Source organism: Acyrthosiphon pisum, chromosome A2 (assembly GCF_005508785.2).
Source record: "Acyrthosiphon pisum isolate AL4f chromosome A2, pea_aphid_22Mar2018_4r6ur, whole genome shotgun sequence".
Taxonomy (NCBI): Eukaryota; Metazoa; Arthropoda; class Insecta; order Hemiptera; family Aphididae; genus Acyrthosiphon; species Acyrthosiphon pisum.
Window position 1 is genome coordinate 103,230,867 of NC_042495.1, and position 20,129 is coordinate 103,250,995.

The following is a 20,129-nucleotide window of genomic DNA, read 5'->3' on the forward strand; positions in this document are numbered from 1 at the left end:
CCGGGTTATTATTAAGTAACGTTATAAATCGAGTTCGATAAACTATGTTCTTTTACACAATGTCAAAATTGTTTTCTGTCAGACTTTTATTTGAACAGTTTATTTGAATTATAAAAATAAAAGTTATTTCATTATAAAATTCACCAACATGATTTAATTTAATCGCGTTGTAATGTTCTAAGACTAAAAAGTCGGATCTCGATTTTCAATACTTAAAACAAAAGAAAAAAATCCAATTATATAACACTGTTTTGCTAAATCGACGAACATACCGGAATGTTAAAAAAAAATTCAAAAGATAAGTAAAGGATTGCGATCGTTTTAATAATTTGCTGTTTGCAAATGAAGCAATCTGTATTCAAATTAGGTTGTAAAAAACTGCAATCTAGTTATAATACTATATATATATATATATGTCTGTGTGTGTGTGTGAAATGTGCGAACCCATGTTTTTCCCAAGTCATTTTTTCTCGTTAAAAAATCTATGTTTTATATTATTATGATAATTTACCCTTCAATACGACACCTATTGTTCAAAAAATAAAATCGAATTACTACAAATTTATCACAAATAACTCTACTTTAATATCGGCTCTATATTTTAATATTTCATCCATTTGCTGCGTAATAATATTGTATTATTTTCCTATATTACAACGTTCAAATATGTTTTTAAATTATAACTTTAATTAGGATGAAATTGTTGTTTTCACTGTTTTTACTTTTTAGACTTTAAAGTCTCTTTTTATACACAATGCATATATATAGTATAATAATATAATATAAACTTACTCTAATTGGTATAAAATATACTTTGTAGTAGTTGTAGTTGTGTCCGTCCGTCCAGATGACTCGTTACCATTGTTACAAAACGCCATTGTTACCAGCTCCCAAATTCCATATTGTATTGTTATTAAATTAAGTGGCAAAAACAGTAGAAGTTATTAAATTAAAAAAAATTACTAAAGGAAGTTGTTTTAAGTAAAATTCCCTGAAAACAATTGATAATCGACTAACTCTTGTGATTTAAATGATCGTTATTTTCTCAATTTAGCCTCACAAATTAAACACAAGTGTAAATAATTGTACTTTAATTATTTCGTCTTTGATAAACGATATTTTATAGTTTTGGTTTTATTTAATTGTGTGCCCATAAATCATGTACTTGCGGTAACCACATACTTGGCATGTAGAATGTATAATATATGCTCTTCTTTGCTCGTTTTTTTTTCATATTTTCTCTTAAATAAAAAATATTTATATACAGAATTTTTTTTATGTTGGTGAATAAATGAATAACAAACAATTTTTTCAGTTAAAACATAAAGTATAACATATACATATTATCACTTTGCATAAGACCCCGGACCATAAATCAGTAGATAAAATAATATATAATTGAAATACACGATTTACAGATATTCCAGTTTGTAAACGTCATCGTTGTATCACGCGTTTTGATCGAATTTAATAACCACCTGCAGGCAATACGATTCGTAGATAATAACTGTGTAAATATATTATTCTTGTAATTTTTTTTCCATCTGACGCAACCTTGAATTTTCCACTCGTATTTTATAGGTAATAATATTGTTAGGCGTGGCACTTGTTTACGTATATAGGTACCGGGAAAATACACGACTAACCAACTCTTGCGGCTGCATTGTCTCGTGGTTAGGTTTTATCGATTTCGTACCGTTCCCTGATTATAATATAATATAATTCGTTTTTCGTCAAATAAGTGAGATAGGTTCGTAGCGGGAGTGCACATACTATGAAAATCGTTTTATATCTCTGTATATCATATACGTTATGTACGCGGTAATGTTAGTGTTTTCGTTCGTTTGAAAATTAATGTATTTACATTGTAAAGTATTCTGTGACGTTACTTTAGTAGTTATAATAATAATAGGTTTATGAAAATAATTATCCCAGCGGAGAAAAAATAAACGATGATTAAAACGGTAACAAAAGGTGAAAAGTCCGTAGATGAACGTATTTCTCGAATTCAATTGATAGTATTATAATATCATAGTATAGGTGCCTCTACATCATCATTGCTTTTAGCCAGTGTGTGATCATGACAATCGAACGGAAGTAAAAACACTTTTTGCAAGGTGTCTTCTTAAAAGCCAAGAATAAACAGTTCTTTAAGTTCTTCTAAAATACCGGAAAACAATCAGAAACTTGGCTATATATCTAAACAAATTACAAATTATTTCCCCAGACAAATTCAAACCAGTTTTTGTATTATCTATAGGATTGTTTGCGATGTTTGATATTCGATCACACTGTATTATAGTGTGTTCAGGCACAAAGAAAATAAAGGGAGAAAAAAACCGTTTCAAACATATGTGCTGTTTAACCAACTACAATTTTCCCTCCTCAGTTCAAACGATTTTCGGTATATCTAATATCGTTTGATGTTTGATATTCGTAAATACCGTGTTGTAATATAGTGACAGACTTTCGGAAAATACAGGGGGAAAACCCATTTCGAACGTTTGTGCTGTTTGATAGTTTTTTGTAAATAGATGCCTATTATATTATATTATATAACAGTAATAAATAATGTCAAATCTTATCTCGCGAGTGATGCGTACATAATACATTAAAACTTGGAGCCGGTGCGCATCGGTACTATGGCATTGCTGTTATCAGTATCCGTTATTAGACGTATACTCGTATTGTGTTTACACGTGTTGAACCGTGCCAAACGTTACAATATATATATATTTATTTATGGATCCCCGGTAGCAGATAATGAGGTACCTTCACCCAAGATTGTTCACGTTTTGCAGCGTCCCACTGTCTCACACTAGCTATATTCCGGGCGAGGTCAAAAAAAATAATAAATTCTGCGATATTGTTATGGTGCAAGAGGAGTAGGTATTATAGACAATTAAAATTTTAATTACGTTTCATTTTTAATAATAATAACAAAAAATAAAAACAATTATTCCGAAATTATTACAACACGACCATACTCCATTTTTTGGTAAAAAATAAAACTGGTATCATTAATTAAAGCACAGCGTGTTACACTAATTTAATTAAAACATTCCAAATTTAAAAAAAATGAATTGTAAGGTTTGATGATGAAGATTTTATATTACATATTATAATTTAATAGACCCCGGTCTGATTTCCTTTTATTTTTATTTTCATTTTTTCTAGGTAACTTAACCTAACTTTAAGCTATCCACTAATAAAATGAAACGTTTAACATAAGACGACTCTTAGATTTATTTTTATTTTTTGTGGTAGAAAACCCCTCCTCGCCAATCTTTGTGTCCCGGTCATCATTATTCGCTCAATTATATTTTACTTATTTTGGAAATATCGTAATCGAATACAATTTATATTAAACAGTAATTTATCCTTTGTTGTTGTACTTCAATAGTTTTAGAACGCAAACGAATTAGTCGAAAATTGTAAGTCACTTTGACCTCTCCGAAATACGCAACTAACCGTTCGGCCGTCAATAGAACGGGCAACCGAAAACACTGAAAATCAATTCCGTCGAGACGGCAATATGCTATGCGTCTATCGCGTATCGCACAACTTCAGTTACCCAAATTACCCAGACCCTGGCGCGTTCCCGAGCAACTGGAATAATTGGACTTATTGATAATAACGGTCCGTCAGGTTTGACATCTCTTAGCTTTTGTTTTTCCTTTGGTCATTTGAAATGATAGTAAGTTAAGTACTCGGAAACGGACATGTCAAAACAATAATATTACACTATTGTTACGACTTATAAAACTATAATAGCATAATATTTCGAGATATTATTATAATTGAACGTTTTAATAATATTATGTAGTCTCTACGCAGCAATGTACCTATATTGCATATACACATCGCCGTGTTATACTGTCAGAAAATCATTCGATAATATTGACACAGCTGTAACGTAATATTACGTTATAATATTATTCGTATTGTGTATTATTGTAATTTATTATGACAAGTTGTAAATGAACGATTCTATTTATTACCAATTGCATTGGAACCGATAATTATATAATTATCGGCTATCGTTTAAGCACAGTACTGTTTATTTAAGAAGTATTAAAAATTTCACACGGAAGTTCTACATTGGTAATGACAGTGTATCAAAGAATATTGTTTTCTGATTTATAACTAAAATAATACAATTTCAACTAAATAACCAAAATCGATTTTATTCGATACGAGTTTACTGGCTACTTCGCATATTCATCGAATTTCGTTTCTTTTTTTCAATCTTTTTGTCAGATAACCTCACTGTAGGTACATTAAAACGAATCGACTGTAAAATCTAAAAATAAACACGAAAAACATCCAAAATACGGAATATTCAATCTGAAAAGTAGCTTTAAAAGAAACTTTTTGTGCACTATTCTTTTATTTTAAATTAACATTTTCTTCGTTCTATAACAGTAAAAAAACCTCAAATGACTATATAATACGCGTTGTATATACCATCTGTATATATAAAAAGATGTACTGACCATGTACAGCCAAAACTATGATATACAATATAGACTTGAAACTTTCATGATGCAATAAGTCATCGATGCACTAGAAAAGATTTTTAAAATTGGTATCTTAAAAATGGACTCATACAAGAATTTTGTTTCGGCAAAAGGAAATCGAAAATTTTTTTGTGTATATAAATATATGTTTGCCAATGGTTAAAGTAAATAAAATAATTTATTATATAAAAAAAAAAAAAAGATAAATAAATAGATGTACATAAGCTGTGTAAAGTGAATAAATAAAAAAAAATGGAATATGGTCCTAATATAGCTGGTATAACGTATAAAAATGAATGTTTCTCTGTGTAATTGTCCTCCACATACTTATAAACTACTGGACCGTTTTCGATAAATGTAATATCATTAAATTCCTTAAAACTTAGAGGGTAGTATTTACCCATATAAATCAATTAATAGTTAATCGCATATGTATTTAGTTTTGACTTATAAAAATCGAATATTTTTTGGTTTGAAATGGTGGCCATTGGTTACAGTCTATAGATTATATTACTATTATAGTTAGTAGAAATACGGTATAAACATTGTTTTACAAATATATTTAAAAAAAATTAAATACTTATGAACACAATAAATTACAATGATTACTTTTATGATTTGCTTACTTATTAATCACGGACATATTTTTTATATAAAAACTAGTGTTTGTCTTGAAGACGAATACCAATCTTAATGATATACTTCATCTTTTAAGCATTCGTTGAATTTGTCTTCATTATTTTTTATGTTGACTTCAAAAATATATTCAGAATTAAAAAGTGTAAAACCATAATGTATTAACCATTATGGTGAAGTCGGATAATATACAGCTAGAATTGTATGTAATTTATTCGTTTGGTACCTACAACGAAAGTAATAATATACTTTTGTATAAAAGCGTGATTTTGTGAACATGTTTCTGGTACTGGCGTGGGTGTGAGGACGTTCCATCATAATAATTATGTTGCATTATTATGCACATTACGTGCGCCTACTTAGAATATTCACTTTGCGTATACCCTGGCTAGCTGTGACGACGACATCTGACGCGTTTCGTATGTTTGTTAACATATAGATCGTTATCCAGATCGGCGAAGGACCAGACGGCTCAGTAATGATCAGAAACGCAGAGAACAAACAGGGAATGTGCCCGGTGAAGTTCCTGCAGGAGGTGTGACAATCGGGTGAGCGATACGTGACGCATCGCTTCTCCATGTCTCGACGTCCTTTCTTGAGCCCCTGTAAGTATACATAATTCATAATATAATATTATATAATATGTTTACTAGTTGTACGGTACGATTCACCGAGAATGCTCGTGTTTATTTTTTCCCATAACGTCAATATCGATTTATTTAAAAATGAATTTCCGGATTTTTAAGCACACAGCTAGCTTACAGTAATTATAAATAAATAATTTATTCACGATTAAAATAATATAATGTCAGTGATCGGTCAATCTTGGTGAATCGCCATCACTTTACGTCTTGTACACAGTACACACATATCATGTTTTTTCTGCCGAATATCTATAGTTCATTTCCGTTCATAATCACTAATAATATTATATCATAATATAAACTATATTATAGTGTATGTATATAATATAAATTGAGAGCGATGAATGTACTGATTTTACAAGTCAAAAGTAAAGATTTCTCGAAAATGTGCAAATTATTTTGAGTAAAAATTCATAAAAAAATTTATATTTAAATCTAAGATTTGAAAATGTAATACAAGATTTGTCATAAGTTTTTCTACCTTTGTCAAAAAAAAATGTTTACAAGCAAATCAAATCAAATTTTTATGAGCATTTGAAGTTCATATTTTTACAAAATATATATTGACTCGATTTCTCATGTAGTAATTTTGTTATTTTGTTGTAATTCAAAAACAAATAACTGTATATACATGAAAATTTCACTGAATACTTATATTTTCATTGTCTATACAACATACAATTAAGAAAATATTTTGACTCTTTTTGAGCTGTTTACGGACATTGTCAATTTTCAATATTTTTAGTTTTTTTTCTATACCTAATTGTCAATAAAATTGTATTTGTTGGGTAAAAATGCATTACAATTTAATACAAGGCTCCTGATATAATGTTACAATAGCAGTTGAAAAATATTAAAAATACATAGGCACATTTAATACTGTAACTAAAAAATCTAAAAATATATTAAAACAGTACTTTTTCACAGACATTTTAAGTTCAAATTTAGACAAAATTACATATTAAAACCAAGAATAAGGTGGTTTTATTTATTTTGTTGTAATTTCAAAATATTATTTGTGGGTATATGAAACTTTTATAGTAGATAATTATGCTGCAATTATATGAATTGTTTTGGCAAAAATGAATTTAACCTACTGTAGTAATACTTAATGCCTATAATAGTAAAACAAATTATTTAAATCACAATAGTATTATAAATTATACTTCTTGATATTATAGACTGGCAGACCGTCTTCGCTCAGAATCGTTTTTCGTATACAATGATTTTATATCATTGGATTCAAATTTAACATATCTATTACAGTATGACTCTCTAGACACCTAATATGCAGCAGAGCGTTACCTACAAACCCACTTCTTATTTGTTAAACTTAAAACGTGTCAACATATTACATGTTGTTACGATTTTTTTTTAAGATTGTTATATAAATATGAATGTTACACAGTAGGTACTTATATTATACGTGCCATAGGACTGATATAGCACGTTTGTGTACCATCCCTCACCACTTGTTTGGGCGCAACAAAAATGTATCGAGTCTCGTGGAAAATGGAGTTTGCATGTATACTAGTCGAGATTTAGACTCGATTTATATGACTAGGGATAGTCAGCACCGAATACTAATATACTAGAGAGAAGGAAAGAACAATATTCCTTCGTATGGAAATTGAACATCAGTGGTTAGGTAGGTGGTTAGCCTTAAGTTAATACACTATATGAAAACACTAAACTATACTAGCTCATTTAAATTTCTAGTCCAGGATCTGGGAAGATTGCGAATTATTATAATTATTATAATGTACGTTAATATAAACATGGATCTAACCATATAATTTATACGTTTTCCGAATAAAATACGAAGTCTGGCTCAGTCTGGCCTCTAGGTAATACAGACATACAGTACGTATAGTGTCATCAAGACCCAACGTCAAATCTCGCTGGCGGCTGTCCGTAATAATATACGCCTAGTGCCTACTTATATATTATTATTTTATAGTATCTACCGTAATATGATATGTGTGTATAGTGACGTATACAACTCACCCAACCTGGTGCTACTGTGCAATAAGCTATAAATCGTAGTCTATATATAATATTATTATTATTAAATATTAATATCATCTCATGTTCGTTTTTTTTCACAACAGCTTTGCCCTCGGACTACGAGAGATACGACGACGACCGGCCTTGCGGCCGTCGACATTCCAACTCGCAGAACCGACCGCTGTTGGTGATCGGTCAACGTTGAAACAATCCGCGACGCCGAATTATACACACACACACATTCATACAAATACTCACTTTTACATACACCCGACACACACATACGCACACGCACACACACGCGTAATATATATATATATATTATTATATACAAACGCATAAGCAGGTATCGCAATTCTCTATACCCCCTCGACAGTCTCCTCGAACAACCCCCTCGCGGCTGAGGAAACTAGCCCACTCACCCACCTCCCCCCCCAGCAAACTACTACAGGAGTTGTTAAATTACACCCCCTCCATCCCTCGCTCACTACTTTGTTGTGTACAACACAGATATATATTATTATATATTTACGCCGACGAGACTCTACGAAAATATAATAATTCACCGTGTTGTGCCTGCTCGTTGTGCTTGTTTGTGCGACGTGTATGGCGCGCGTGTGTGTGTATGTTGTTGTTGTTGTTGCTGTTATTACTTATCCAATCGATTTATAGAAAACTGTATACCCTCTTCATATTCGTGCTACCACTATATTATATTATGTTCTATAACCCATTCGACGACTCATCTTCATACCCACACACATATATACGTAAAACTTCTATTTTATACGCGAACATACATAATAATAACAATATAAATATTATATTATGTAAAAAAAATTACGACCAATTTTCTTGAAAAAAAAAAAAAATTTAATGAAAAAAATTTATTATTCTAGCATATTATTATAAATATGATCTCTCTGTAGTTATATAATAATATATTTTAGTCTGCAGAGAAAATCGCACTCGTACGCGTGTGTAAAATCATGAAACATAATCATTTTGTAAGCCTAAAACAGTATTTTAACGTTATATTCGTACAGTTATATATTATATTAATTATATATATATTATATTTGTATACTGGCCTAGATTTGGATTGTGTTTTACAGGCTATTCACACTTATAATTTTTTATTATTTTTTTTTATTAAAGAAATATTAACAAAACATATTATTATCTCAACCAGGCACTTAGGTGTTTACCTAATATTATTGGCTATAATAATCGTTTAGCTATGCTATGTGTAAATTACATTTTGTCGTACGCTGAGCTATATATTATATATACATATAATAATAATATATATATAATGTTATTTCGTGGTTAAAACTATTAATAATAATAATAATAATATATATATATAAAAAAAATTATATATAAATTATATTACCTATACCTTACGCTGAATAATACTTTTTGTCCGACACTTGTTTCCGTTATGGACATGGAGGTACTACATTATATTATCTAATAATAATATATATTAAATTTTAAAAAGTTTTCGAAAAATAAAAATATTTATATATTTAGGGTATCTCGCGCGTCCCCGCCTTGACCCAAATTAAGTTTTAAAAAAACAATCTTCGACTGCTGTCTATAATATTATAAATATGTATTTGCATGTTATATAATATTATATTATACATATATAGATATATTGGTACTTCTGGTATAATGTATTTACGATAATAATAATACGCTACTATCCACCCGCTGACTTTTGAGCTTTTGATACCCGTCCACACCACACATACACTCACACATGTTCACGAACGTCCGAAACAATTATTATATTATTACCAGTGATCTGTGTAGGCATAAAGTTTATTTTTTCTGTCGTGCCGAGAAACATTTATAAGGATACTAATATATTTTACCATGCCGAAAAAAAACAAAAACCTGTGTTTCTTATATCCACCATATTTAAGTATTATATTTACATAATAATATATACTATATATATATAATTAACTATAAACAATGCTGTCCTCCACATATACTATAGATATTCAACTAAACGAAATATGAGTACAACTACTGTACAAGTATAATATAACATAAATCCGAAAGTTTTTCACTCGTTTTCAACGAATAGTGATTGTTATAACGCGTGACTAGAGAAGATAACTGATCTTCGCTTTACACTCGACCTAATCAATCGACAGGCATACGTGTTGTACCTATCCATCACAGTCATGCTCAGACATGTTTGCCAGACAGGGCTTTACAACTGTTCCGCGTGACTACCGTCCTGTTTCCTTATATAGCGAAGAAATTCTAAAATATATCCTTCTATTTAGATAACTACATAACTCACCACCAGAACATAAGTTTTTGTGACACGTAAATTATCCATATCGAGATACAAATAATCTCTTACTATAAAACTAAACGTGCTTGACAATATATAATGTGCTATCCTGCAAATTGTAATATTGGGTGTACAATACTTTTAGTGTTATGAGCATACGAGATTATAATAAATCTTTTAACTCGATATTTTTTTACTCCTGTATAACCAGATTTCCCACATTAGCGAGCATTGTACCACTTTTGATATCTGCGTCCTCCTTTTTAAACGGTCCATAAACAACCATAAACACCTCAAATGATTTTTAATGAATTCTAAACACGTTTAGTTTATCATTTATTGTAACTTTTATACTGTCACTTTAATTGTAATAATATTAACGTTACTAATCGGTTTTAGAGTAGGTTACAAGGGGTAGTAAAAGGGTTAAGCAAACGTACAAATCTTCACGCTAAACACAACTCAATCGACAAATGTCATAATCAGGACTATGAATTTAACGCATTAAAAATTTGTTTGAACATATTATGTATGAAATATTAACAACATTTTCTGAAGCAATTGTCTTTTATATCTAGAAAATATTTTTATTTACATAATTTCATTAGGTACTTTAAAATATCCATTTTCAATAATACCAATTGCCAATCATTAGGTACGTGGAATTTTTGAAGTAAAACTTCTTTACAGAAGGTACGAATAAAAAACCATCACGGTTGACTGTCACGGCACGATAGATAATGACACAATGTTCAATACCATGAGCTATATCAACCACATGTTTGTGGTATCGATTCATGTCGGGGACACCTGCTTTTTTGCATTTTTTCTGATATAGGTATTTATTATATTTTTAAAATTTTTTTATACAAAACAAACAATAGAAACGTGTATGTTTCGTGTACGGTACCGTGTTGGCCGTCACGTGACGATTTGTTTTCCGTACCCTCTGTAAAAAAGTTTCACTCACCAGCGCACACATATATATTATTTTAATCGGTATTTATATTCAGTATTCACTGGAAAACGTCAATGACAACATCTACAATCTAAAAATATTTTATCTCCGAGTAAAATATTCAACAAATACCATCCTTCTTAGAATTAACTTTCACCCATAAAATAAAAACCTCCCCGGGAACTGAGCAATCAAGATTGGCAAATTGTCGAGAAAAAAACAGTTAGTTAATTTTTTTTCTACATATAGAATATTATAGGTCGATAGTTAAGTTCTAAAAAAATATCGGCCAAAACTTGATTCCGTTACCGAACGACAAAATATATAGAAAACCTCTATAGTGGTTAGATTAGGTATAATAGGTTAGCCATAGACCTGTTTATAACCTAAAACGTAACAATATCATACATAATATTTATACATGTACCTATAATATTATATTGTTATTATATTACATTTCACATCGAACACATTTTCTTGCCACTAATTATGCGTAGGCGTATGGCCGCATAATATTTGCTTCCGCCGATATTTAAATTTAAATATTGTTTAATTATTTCGTAAATTATAACTATGTATATGAACAACGCAAATCTTTTATCATCTTCGTTTTCGCGTTAATTATACTTTTAACGATCAAATCGTGGATGTTATAAAAGCATCAGACACAACCCCCTCCCCCACCCACCCGATAATATCATTCGACCGCCACCGCGAGTAAAGCAGCCCATATACGCGATCAATAATATTATCAGTATTACTATTATATATAGGGGAGTCGGTAAAAAGTAATGTAGGTATGAATTTATAGCAACTGGTTACCTAGTCTGGGAGCGAACAACTACACACACAATCAATACAATATAATATGCATAATTACTCTTGCATACGTCCAAACGATATTTGAGTATATTATAAAAGCGGTGCCCACAGTAGCGTATAATATATTATTATGTAATGTTATATAACTGCATATAGGTACCTATATCGGGTATGTGTGTTATTTACTACAATATTATTTTATACGCATATAGGTGTACTTATAATATGTATTATAATATTATCGTGCGCAGCAGTCACTCTCACCTGAACATTGTATACCATGTTACCTATATAAAATAAATATGCTTTCGTTTTATAAAATATATATATATATTATTATAAAAATTAATTGTGTAAGGAAAAAAAACGCTAATGCCGCATAACACAAAATGTGTGTTGTATATTGCATTATGATGATAATATATAATATTATGTATTATTCGTTTGTACTTGTTTATTTTATTATAATTATTATATTTTTTTTTTTAATTCTGTTTTTACGTTAAAATATTATATTGTGTTAAAATGTTTTTTTTCTCATGTACATAATATAATATTAATATAAGAACCGCGTACGATTCGGCCGCACGAGATACGTGATGTGGTTTCATTCTCCGGCGGCCGTCGTCGACTTATATATTATTATGAAATATAGGTTATGTATATTATAATACGTCGTTATTTATACGCCTATTAAATAATAATACTATATGTATTGTACACTTACTCGCCGCCCTTCCACTTGTGAGCTTTCGGTGCACGCGTAGCGTCCACATCATATATTACCAGCTGTAATGTGAGCGTTTCGCGTGCGCCGCGATAAATGTCTTAGAAAATTGTAATTGAAAAATGTTTTTAAAATTAATATAGGTATAATATTAATAATATATAATATATAAAAAAATATGATTATGATCATAATAATATTATAATGTGGTATTCTCGCGAATATAATATTTGATGAAAACAATAATAATATATAGAAGGTATCTTCTACCTATAATGCCTATACCGATATACCCGATACGAACGAGCGTTAATTAAAATTTATATAATAATATAGAAGTCTATAAGTTTAGAAATCACTCGTTTTATTTTTCGCTTCTTGTTTTTCGCCCGTCGCCCGGAAAAACCTATCGAAACGGCCGACGTGTGCCAAACGCGAATATTTCCGTACACGATAACAAATCGGAAACAAACTGCGTACGTGCGTGAATACCCGCAGGATCGGCGGAAGGAGGATAGCGTAGGGTAAAATTGTGATCAAAAATTGATTTTTTTTTTTTTTTTTTTTACGCCCATTATGATAATAATAATTAAAATTATAACATTAATAATAATATGTAATTTGTTACACGATCGTTATTGTTCATTTATGGAATATAATATATTATATTATTACCTATATACGTATATTATATGTACACGTAAATATTATTATTATTATTACTATTATTATTTGTATAATTGTATGATTTGTATTATTTTAATAAGATATATAAATTATATATCTATTTTACACACAAACACACATACATACACATACACACCCACGTGTTAACGATTGTATAACCAATTTGTTAAATGTATAATAATAATTTATGTAATGATTATATATTATATATATAACATGATATATATACATTGTGAGATACGGCAAACGTTGCACTCAGTAAATTTACACGTTGATGATTTATAATAATATTATGTTAAATAAAATATATTATATATGTTAAACACGATAATTGCACGGAAATCAGAAAAAAACATAAAATTGTAAAACGAATCAGAAACAAAAATCACTGGAGTATTAAGGAAACTCACTTAAAAGTATCAAGTATGACTTCATGTCTTTATATAATATATATATAGGTATATAAATATATAATAAGTATATGTTATATATTTTAATATATTATTATATCGCATATTCTTTAATGTCCGATCCATCATGTATAAACAGGGTGGAAATCTGTATCAACATTTTGTGTCAATCCACAATGCACTTCTAAACTATACATGTAATAATAATACTATAGGTACAGCATACCAGTGCCGTAGCTAGAATTAGATGGGCCCGGTGAAAATTTAATCTGTCAACCCATTAGTGTCCATTAATATTAATTAATCTGAACATATTCTAAATAAGCAATAGATATAGCTGGTACAATTTAAAAGCAAATGGCATCATCATTATTCTACTAATAACATACGACACTTTGACATTTCATTATTTCAAATGAGTGTCTTTAACAAATAGACATTAGTGTTCCACTATATAAACAACATGATATAGATATATAAAACAAATGCATCAATAGATAATATGGCACCTATATCGTGTGAAATATACTCATCATATTATGATATTTTAAAAAATATTTTAGTATGTAGGTACTTATATTATCTTGAGGATGTCAGCGCACTATTTGTTTTTTCTCTCTGGCCCACGCGCAACATTGACAAAACGCATTTACGCAAAATCATTTTTTCTATGTTTTCAAGTAATCTTAGAATAATATCACCCATTACAAAAAATATAGAGAATAATATTTTTGAGGGAATGACATATCGATTTTATATTTTATTGTTATTTGACTTTGTATTCGACTTTCAAAATAAACAGTAAAATTTTGTAAATTTAAATTATGTTTAAATTGTTTTGAGACATTATTTAGACAAATCGATATTTCATTCCCTCAAAATTATTATTCTTCATCTTTTTTGTTAATGAGTGATATTACCCTAAGATTACTTAAAAATATAGAAAAAATGATTTTGTGTAAATGCGTTTTGTCAATGTTGCGCGTGGGCCAGAGAGAGAAAACAAATTGTGCGCTGACATCCCATTGAGGCATGGAGCACTGGTTCAATGAACCACGCCCGCACCGCGGTTTCTATGGTACTGCTGCTTACTGATTCGTTCAAGATTTAATTTAAATACATCGAAATCATCGGTAAAAAATGTTGCTTCGGAGTATGGAATTAAAAATGTATGGTGCATTGGTGCCACACAAAAACCTAACAAATTATACCGATAAAAAATAGTAAAAACCTCATTATTATGTAAGGACTTCAAATAATTGAGTGTTTAAATAAACCACCATGTAAGTATTATTCTTAAATATTAACCAATAATAAGTAGCACTTAAAAAATACATAATATACCTATAGGCAGGTTTTAACTTTTATTGCAGGTATAATATTATTATGTTCCTACTTCCTTCACACACCATACATACACATATAGTTACAATTTAACACCACACCTTATACAGAATGTAGCAGATAGAACTGACTTTTGGAACAACTTTTGTAATTTTCAAAATTTAAAATTTTCTTTTGTATATATTTTTTACACAATATATAGTACACAAAATATTATTTTTATTTCTTAACACTGAAAATAAAAAATTTGAAATTTGATTGAAATTTTCTTGGATATATTCAAAATGGCCAATTTGTGAATCTGACTATAAAAACAATTTTTATAACAAAAACATTTATCTAAGTTAAGTAGTTTATTTTTTAGAATTTTTTAAAATATAAATATTGTCTTGATTAAATTAATTTGGAACGTAATAACTTTTTTCAAAATATTTTTTTTGGAAATTTACTTACATGAATATATTTCTTAAATTATATACTAATCATATAATTTTAACAATTATTGTCATACGTTTAAGTAGCATCATTTTTTTTTCGTCAAGTTTCTGTTACTCCTATAGCTTGTATACGCACACGGCACACCCACGAATCTATAATATAGATTTTCAAATTTAAAAACTGTATCAATATATTATATAATTCGTTATTTCAAAACGACATAATAAGTCATTATGTCACCAGTTTTACAAAAATAACTTTTTGCCAAATTTGAGCTAGTAGATAAAATAGGAATAATACCTGTAGTGCCTTCTGTCCATTAAAAAAAATTTTAGAACTAACCTTCCTTAAATTATATTTTCAAAATATAGTAAAAATAATTGTATTTTAACCAATACAACCGGCTGCTTTTAAAATTAGCAGTGCGTTAATCAAATGAAGTCACTGAATATATTCAGATGATTTACAGAACTATCTGCAATAACTTAATAGTACTTTATTACTTACACTTATAAGGAACAACTCCAACCCCGAATTTGTATAAAAATGACCTACATACAAATTTTTCACGCACTATATCTTATCAAGCAAGATACCTGGTAAGAGGTACACTATTATTTATTAACTACAAACAATATAATATTAAATGTGTACATTCGTCACAAATTCTAAATAGGTACGTTTTTCTTTTTAATATTATATAATATTATTATGTTGAACGTATTTTAAATGTATTTCAACAATAAGCCAAACATTTAACAGAAACAGAAAAAATGAAAAAAAAATGTTCAATAAATTTCAATAACATTTTATTTTGGGTAAAAAAGCGTGAACATTTAATAAAAGGCTCCTGATATTGATATATTTTGTAACAATACAGTAGGTAGATAGTTGAAAAATATAAAAAATACAGTCACAATTTTTTTTTATAAGCATTTAAAGTTAAAATTTTGACAAAATATACGTAAAAAGGACAAAAATTGGCAAATTAATTTTGAGTTAGAAATACAATATTCTTATGTTCCTTATAAGTTTGTCTAACTTCATCAAAAAAAAATGTCTACTTGAAAATCAAATTAAATTTTTATGAGCGTTTGAAGTTCAAACTATTACTAGTCTCGGGGAAGGGTTTAAAGTATAATAAGTCTTAGACAAAATTGCCAAAAACAAAAACAAAAAATAATCTATTCATATAAAATGAATGGCTGTTCGTTAATAATCGCACCACTTGACAACGGCAGAACCGATTTGGCTCATTTTTTTTTTTTTTTTTGCTAATGTTTGTAAGCACCCAATAGTCGGAATAAGGTTTCTACGGAAAGAAAAATCGGAAAAGTCGACCAAAAATTGGAAAACTTGAGGAGAACTTAAAGTTCTTGGAACAGGCAGATCAACGTAGATTCTAAACACACGCTAAACTATAATACCCATTACCCAGAGACTTGAAATGTTTATGCTTCCTTCATACCAACTACCAGTGGCGTACCAATGTATAGGGGTGCCAATGAGAAATTGTTCCCAGACAGCAAATATTTATATAATATTATCATTTCAAAATGCTGTCTAGGTTGTGAGGGGCAACGCGCGGCTGTGTAATCTCCACGTAACGAGGAATGCGGTAAAATCGAAATTCTTTGAGGAGAATATTCCCGCTTGGACAAGATGTAATTACCATGTGACGCAACTAGGGCTAAAGTATTTGGGGGCTGTAGCTACCACCTGATATCATATGAAAAGTAAGGGTTGTTGCCCACAAACTCCCATATATATTCACTTAAAAATATAAAAAAATTGTTCCAAAAAAAAAAAAAGTGAGTGCTGTCATGGGACACCCCAGGCGCGGATCCAGAAGATTTTAACAGGGGGTGCTCAAAAAAAAAAGGTGGGCAAATGGGTGTCGCTCTGCTTTACAATAGGTTACAATTGGATCACTGTATAGTCTGTAATGGATGATGTTAAATTTGAATTCAATGATATGATATCATATTGTATAAGAAAAACGGTTCTGAGCGTTTAAAATTTAAAATGTCCGTAAACAGCTCAAAACGGCTCAAAATATATTGTACATTTTATCAAGTATGGGAATTTATAAGATGTTATAATATATGATGTAAATTTTAGGTATATCTACAAGTATTCGTGTTTGAATTACAAGAAAATAAGAAAATCGCTATATGCCTACTCATGCCTACATGAGAAATCGAGAAAATATACAACGATGTAAAAATTTAATTTAACTTTCCGGTAGATATATTTTTTTTTTTGATAAAGGTAGACATGGGTACTAATGAGGAATCTTGTATTAATTTTTCTAATTTTAGATTCAAAAATAAAAATTTTTATGAATTTCTAACTCAAAATAATTTGCACATTTTCGTGATTTTCATGTATTTTGTCAACATTTGAACTTTAAATGTTTATAAGAAAAAATTGTGACTGCATTTTTAATATTTTTCAACTGTAACAATATATAATACATTTTCAAACTTAAAAATGTTATTGACATTCATAGAAAAAATATTTATAAAATTGGAAACTAAAAATGTTCAAAACAAATCAAAATATTTTGAAAATTTTATCGTGTATAGAAATATAAACATTCATAGTGAACATTTCTTGTATCTGTTTATTCGTTTTAGAGTTAGGTACACCAAAAACCAGAATTGATTTCGTCGAAAACCGATTTTGCCTAAAAATTCCCGTTTTCCTTAATTTTTATTTTATTTTTCCCGGCGCTTTTAAAACTATTGCAATTTTAAATTTTGACCTTCTGAATGAACCAACTATAGATTCACTTTCCCATCGATTGAGATACTGTTGAAGAAAATCGAAGCAATTGTACTGCCCCAAATACGGTGATGACAGAAACAAAGAAAAAAATTAAAAAAATTAAAATAAAACATTATCTACACATCGCTCCGATCAGAATTTAAAAAAAATGGTTTCGCCTTTATATTTTAGATTATATTATACAAATTTATTTTATTAGTGGCTAAGACGACAGGGGGTTCCCGAGCACCCATAACCCCTCCCCCTGAATCCGCGCCTGGGACATCCGGTAGAAACGAAGTTTCTTTTCTAACAAATATTATAGATTATAAATACAGTTTAGTGGAACCATTCAAAATATAAGTAAATATGAAAAATAAATGAAAAATATTATTATTACTATTTAATAACTATTATATTGATCATATTCAATAATCGAAACTACATCCCTGTGATAACTGAAATCTGATAGGTACCTATGTTTGTGATGTAATTTTTTCCAATTATCTTGAAAATACTGCATCGATACTTTCATTGTAGATTCTGCTGGAATTGTTTATCATATTATGTATAAATTGAATGTGTCCATAAGGAAAGTTTTAAAAGTTTCCGATTTCATATCATTAAAATTTATGTTAAAGTCACTAAATTTTTATAATTTATAAAGTATAATAATTATAAATGCATAATATGCAGATCTTTTTACGCTGTTTCAAATCCTCGCGTTATACCCGTTTTCTATAACATAGTCAAAATATTTAGGCGTCATGCAAGGAGATTATAATATGTATATAAGATGTTACCAAAAGTTTATATTTTGTAAGGACCGTGGTATAGATTTCAGTGTCTGATTATGCAAGAAATACGCGTGATATGCGCGCCCAGCACTTTTGGCCTTTGGGAATTTCCACTTTACCGCCCGGCACTATAGGGATTCCCACTTTACTGCCCGGTGGATTGAAAAAGGTTGCTTTCTAACGGTTTATTAATATTTTTGGAAACAATTGAATAATTTAATTAAGGGGGGCGGGGGTATTAAATTGCGATTATAATAATTACTGAGGTGAAAAAACGAATAAATTGTGAACATACAAATAAAATATATCACATAACGTACTAGTTTTTTTCTCGAGATCACTCGGTATTTTTTATTAAGCAATTGAACATAAAAACGAAGTTGAATAATTTTGAATGTCTAAAATGTCTTCTATATAATGTGACACTGCGACAGGTATGCATCACCATTACGCTACGAAACGTGCTTTGATAGTAATATTAAGTTATTAAAAATATCACATATTTTTTAAATTTATAACTATAGTCTATAATATACTGATTTCAGTGTCATAATTCAAAAAATTAGTCAGACCTCTAAATTCTGACTTCACTATCGTTTTCAACAAACCAAACTACAGAAAATCGAAAAGAAAAACTTGCAAACAAATAGGTTTTTGGTAGGTAATATATTGTATATAAATATACCGATGAATATTATGAGCAGGGCTCGTAAGTTCATGCATCTGCATGTTTTTTTTGCTACACAGGAAAACATGCTAGCTGAGATACAAATCCATTTCATAACAATAGTAATAATAATATGAAGTTTGATAGTGCATGTTTTTGCATGTTTTGGGTGTAAAGGTATATTTGGCATATAGTCGATTTTTTACAGTCGTTAGTGCATATTATTTCATAAAAATATTTGAAATGTTTCTTGTTTCTTATTTACTTTCCCGTTTACAAAATTATAGTGTTTTGATTTATTTTTATTCAGTGAGCGTGTGACTACCTAATGTCCTAGTACCTACATACTTATTTAGATTTTATGCGTTTTACGAAATATCGCGGAA

The 20,129-nt window shown here is 29.3% G+C and overlaps 1 protein-coding gene across 12 annotated transcripts in view; it reads left to right on the plus strand.

The window, feature by feature from the left end:
• LOC100163038 overlaps positions 1-13,805 on the plus strand; it is a 312,933-nt gene extending 299,128 nt beyond the window's left edge. For all 12 annotated transcript variants that reach the window (XM_029489305.1, XM_029489306.1, XM_029489308.1 and 9 more), the window contains 2 exons: positions 5,596-5,761; positions 7,912-13,805. In XM_029489305.1, the coding sequence (XP_029345165.1) occupies positions 5,596-5,697 (102 nt within the window). In that variant the 3' untranslated portion in view covers positions 5,698-5,761; positions 7,912-13,805. The remainder of the gene's footprint in view (positions 1-5,595; positions 5,762-7,911) is intronic.
• Positions 13,806-20,129: the final 6,324 nt, after the last annotated feature.